This window comes from Quercus suber, unplaced genomic scaffold, assembly GCF_002906115.3.
Source record: "Quercus suber isolate HL8 unplaced genomic scaffold, Cork oak 2.0 scaffold_839, whole genome shotgun sequence".
NCBI classification, from domain to species: Eukaryota; Viridiplantae; Streptophyta; class Magnoliopsida; order Fagales; family Fagaceae; genus Quercus; species Quercus suber.
Window position 1 is genome coordinate 125,385 of NW_027070269.1, and position 4,655 is coordinate 130,039.

At 30.9% G+C, this 4,655-nt stretch overlaps 1 protein-coding gene across 1 annotated transcript in view; it reads right to left on the bottom strand.

Annotated features, from left to right (window-relative positions):
- Window positions 1–391: 391 nt before the first annotated feature.
- LOC111992673 (probable glycosyltransferase At3g07620) overlaps window positions 392–4,655 on the bottom strand; it is a 14,841-nt gene continuing 10,577 nt past the window's right edge. Inside the window, exons 3-5 of the mRNA XM_065767716.1 lie at window positions 3,873–3,951; window positions 1,617–1,965; window positions 392–1,084 (exon numbers count right to left, since the gene is read on the bottom strand). Coding sequence (XP_065623788.1) covers window positions 422–1,084; window positions 1,617–1,965; window positions 3,873–3,951 — 1,091 coding nt within the window. The 3' untranslated portion in view covers window positions 392–421. The remainder of the gene's footprint in view (window positions 1,085–1,616; window positions 1,966–3,872; window positions 3,952–4,655) is intronic.

Below are 4,655 nucleotides of genomic sequence, written 5' to 3' on the forward strand. Positions count from 1 at the left end.
TAATATAAAACAATAAATAACATTATCAATTTTTAAAAAATATATGTGAGACACATGTATCTTGTCAAATTATGTTATTGAGCATATTTAGAAACTAATACATTGTTCTTCTAAAAAAGAAACTAATACATTGTCATATTCATTATCTTATATTAGTTTAAAAAATTAACAAAATTGTTACAATTAAATATTTTCAACTTTTACATTTAAAAAATACTTGGACCTGCATAAAAAATTTAATTAAGATTTCGTTGGCGACTAGTTGTATATAAAGCTTGTGTAGTTTTTATGCGTTTTAGCACATAGCAATGTTCTTGCAACAAAATTAATTTGCACTACATCTATGTTGCAAAGGAAAAGGAAAAGTGTATTAGAAGGCCAAATAATGTGAAATTGGATATGATTATATTATGAACTTGAATCATCTATTAATGTTAAAATTCAATCTCCTGAGCCAAATTGAATGTATTGTCATATGGAAAACATCATATCTCTTGGGAGGATCATTGACTACAAAATGTCGTTGGACCTGCTTCACTCTCTCCTGCATTCTAACATACTGATCATCAGGTATCCCTAACAAGATTTTCTTGAGGTTTGGTATTTCACTCACCGAAACTTGAATTGTGAAAGAGTCCCAATTAAGAACATCGCTAAATGGAAGGACATAATGTTGCGATATTAACACTGGAACACACTCTGAATAGATTGCCTCAGCAATTCTTGGACTTGCAACTTCATGCCCACTCGGACAAATGCAATACTTGCTCTTCTTCATCATTTCATCGTATGAAAGTCCTTCAGGGAGTCTCTCATAAACAAGTACATCTTTGTCTTTCTCCTTCCAATGCTGGAAAAGTGCTGGTCTAATTCGGCCATGCATGGCACCAGCAAAGAATGCTAGGCTTGTGCGATTAGACGGGGGCAAGCCACCAGTGAGACCAGTAATCTCCCCAGTTACCAGGTTGATTTCAGGAAATGATGCATCTTTCTTTGGATTAAAGTGTTCTGAAGTATTCGCGTTACATAGTACTCGGATGGAAGTGAAATAAAGCTGCGAAACATACCATGTTGCTCGTGGACCCTATATCAAACACCATTTTTCATGCAACAAAAAAGCAAATTGATGTTAAATATGATAAATTTCAATAGATCCTAAAGTTTATGCAATTAGTAAATTGTGAATTTAATCATTTAAATATTATTCTAACACTTATATAGGCCTAGTTTTCTCTTTAATAAGTGGAATCAACATATGAAATTTTTTAAGGATTTGAACTTTTTATTTTTATTTTTTTAATTTGACAGTTACAACATGGGAGAAGGGAATCGAACCCTGAATATCTACTTTGAAAACACTAAGAAATATCTACCAGTTGAGTTACAAGCGTCTTAGCAAGGTTCAAACTTAGACCATCTATTTTGATAATCAATAATATTATTGATTATCTTAAAAATGTAAGCAAGAGTATTAAGAAATCATGAACTCAGAAATTTAAACATAATTTTAACAATACCTCTTGACTAAGGAAATCAACACGAACTATAATTCTAGCAATATCTATTGACTAAGGAAATCAACACAATACTGAGTGAAATAGATGAAAATTAATTACCCAATCATGGCAAGAAAGCATGAAATGATCAGCTCCAAGGCTTCTGTTCCAGTATGGATACCTGTGAGCTATGAGATTGACATAACCAACAATAGTACGCTCTAGTACAGCTTTGTCACGAATAATTGGATCAAAGAGTAATGCAATGATCATAACAACGCTAAAGGGAAGAAAGAAGACATGAGCTTCATCGGGATCCCAAGTTTGGAATTTGGTATCTGTTTCCATTAAGCTAAGGAAGATTCCTTCCAAAGAGTATATGTTCTTGCAATGACCATTGTGAAATATGGGCGGTTCTCCCTCTTTGTAAATGAAGATCTTAAACAGGCGTTCCATTAGGAGGTAACTCCTGCACAGTTGAAACAAGTTGGTTGTAATAGTTGACACAAAATGTTTTTGTCCCTTTTTTTTTTTTAAATATAATTTATTTTTTGAGTTTCATTGTAACCAAAAAAGAATTGCACACTTCAACCAGGAGATTTTCTGACCTTTTTTATTTTTTATTTTTTTTGAAGTGTTAATATGAGTGTCCAGTACATCTTGAATACTTGACTATTCTTCCATATCTGAATCCTCCTTCTCGTATACACTGAGTAGTTACAATTAATGAGGAGTTCTTTGTGGCTAACCCATGATAATGGTTAGGATTTATGAACCCAAGACTTCATAGATCGCATATGAGTCTTGAGAAATACTAAACCAACCCCTTAATATGTTGGATTTTCTGATCTTCGAGTATGAGACACTAGATTACAAATCATGTAGCTCTCTCAGAAAATTTGGGACACTAGTTTCCCATTCTTTTAACTTGCCCAAACCAATTCTAATGTTTATGATAGTATACCCATTTAAAGAAACCAGAGGGATTTGAGTGATAGTCTAGTAGTACTTGCATCTTTTGTGCTTCAAACTTCACATTTTCTTTTCTACTATTTCTTTTTATTTTTTTTAGGAAAAATAAAAATAAAAATGAGATTGGTTCATCATTTTCTAAAGAAAGCCAACTACAAAAAAAAAAGATGTATAGGCAGGGGCGGAGCCAAGGGGGGGCGAGAGGGGGCAGTCGCCCCCCCTGAGCTCGCCAAAAAAATCACGTATAATATATTGTTATTATAGTTGAAAGTAATTTGCACTATCCACTGATAGAAAGCTTCTCAAAAGCAAAAAACTAGCATTCTCCTCATGGTAAGTCATGGACTCTAGAATCAAGATTGAATAGTAGGTGCCAGACTGCCAATCCCACAAATTTTTAAAAAATTAAAAAACTCTCCCATGCCCTTATACACGTTAGTAGAATTACACTACTATGCTAATAAACAAAATGTTTTCAATGACAAATTCCACAACTTTTGAGATGTTATTTATTTTCATTTTGGTTTATCATTGACATTATTTTATTGTCTACATTTACAAATTGTCAGCTCAATGATTGTGAAAAGAAAAAAAAAATGGTGACTCTAGACTAATTGTTAAAGGAAACCTTAGAGCATCTACTAATCTTTCTCTTCCTTCTCTTCACAATTTCAAATTTTGAATTTTTGTTATAATCCAAAATTTTAACTGCTTAGAAGAATTAAAGAAGAAAATTGAATTTTCCTTAGTTTTTTAAAAGCATTTATGACAATGAGACACGTATACAACTTTGTAGGCATATTGCTATATTCTTAACACTTTTGTAATGATTTATTTTTTCAATTTCTTTGAAGAAATCATCAAATTATATGATTAAACTGTATGCATTTAAGTTAGTTTCTCAATTTGATTATCATTAATTAACTATTTACATTGAGGGCATTTGAGTAAATTAAACTAGGTATAAAAAAATAAATTAAAGTTTACATTTGTATTAGATTGTGTGTGACAAATGACAATTACATTAGCATATAATTGCTTATTTATTTGTTATTAATATTGAATTGCTATTTTTTAGAATAATTTTACTTTCAATCTTTTCTCTTTTAATCTTGCCCCCCCTAAATTAAAATCCTGGCTCCGCCACTGTGTATAGGAATGGTCAGCTCCTAATGCTAAATTTAGGAGTGTGGGTGAGAGAGAATAGATCTGACACATCCAACACTTTCTGGCAATCTCAAGATCTAAAATTTTAAAGTTCTTCTAAATCAAAGTATGGCTATAATCTCTAGAATGCCTGATCATCACTTTGTTATTATTACTTTAATTAGGAAATATCAGTCTGACTATCTCTTGAATATAGCTAGAGAAATCAAGGATATTAGCATGTATAGAATTCAGTACCGATGAAAGACGATCGCATTCCTGTAAATGTCACCATGCGGAACATAATCTGCATCTTCAAGAGCTAATGTATTGTTATCTTTCAAATTGCGAATAATGTAGATATTAAGAGTGCAAAAGGCATTCAAAAAATTCACTTGATTACTTCTTTGCAATGAATAAAGTACGAAAAAATAAAATAAAAGGGTAAACTTTGTATTATAATTTGAATATAGGTTTGAGATGGAAATAATTAAAAATAATAATTACCTAAACAATTAGAATTTCCCATTAAAATTTTCTCAAAAAAAAAAAAAAAAAAAAAAAAGAACTTCCCATTAAAATAAGAGAAATGATATGTTTACAACATTTTTACAACAAATCCTAAGTGGCAAGTTGTTACTGATTGTTATTGTTGGGGCAAAAAAGTAATCTTAGTGTTAGTTTCAAATTTGGACCAATAATAACTAACCACATGTAATTTGTTGTAAAAATATTGTAAAATAGTTATAGACCTAACATCTCTCATAAAATAATAACAATTCAGACAAGTTGCTTGACAAATGCGAAAAGGATGGAGTCACCAAAAGAGTGAAGATCCATTTTTTGAGGAATATAATTCGTAGCTACTGTACCACTCTTTCTTTCTTTTTTTCATTATTATTATTTTTAATTTATAATTCCATTGTTCTCAATGCACTTTGTTCTCCATGCACTATCAATTCAAGCAAGATTTCCAAAAAAAAAAAAATGTAACATTGTTCTCCAATGGTTTTTGTTATTAAAAAAAAAAAAAAAAAAAAA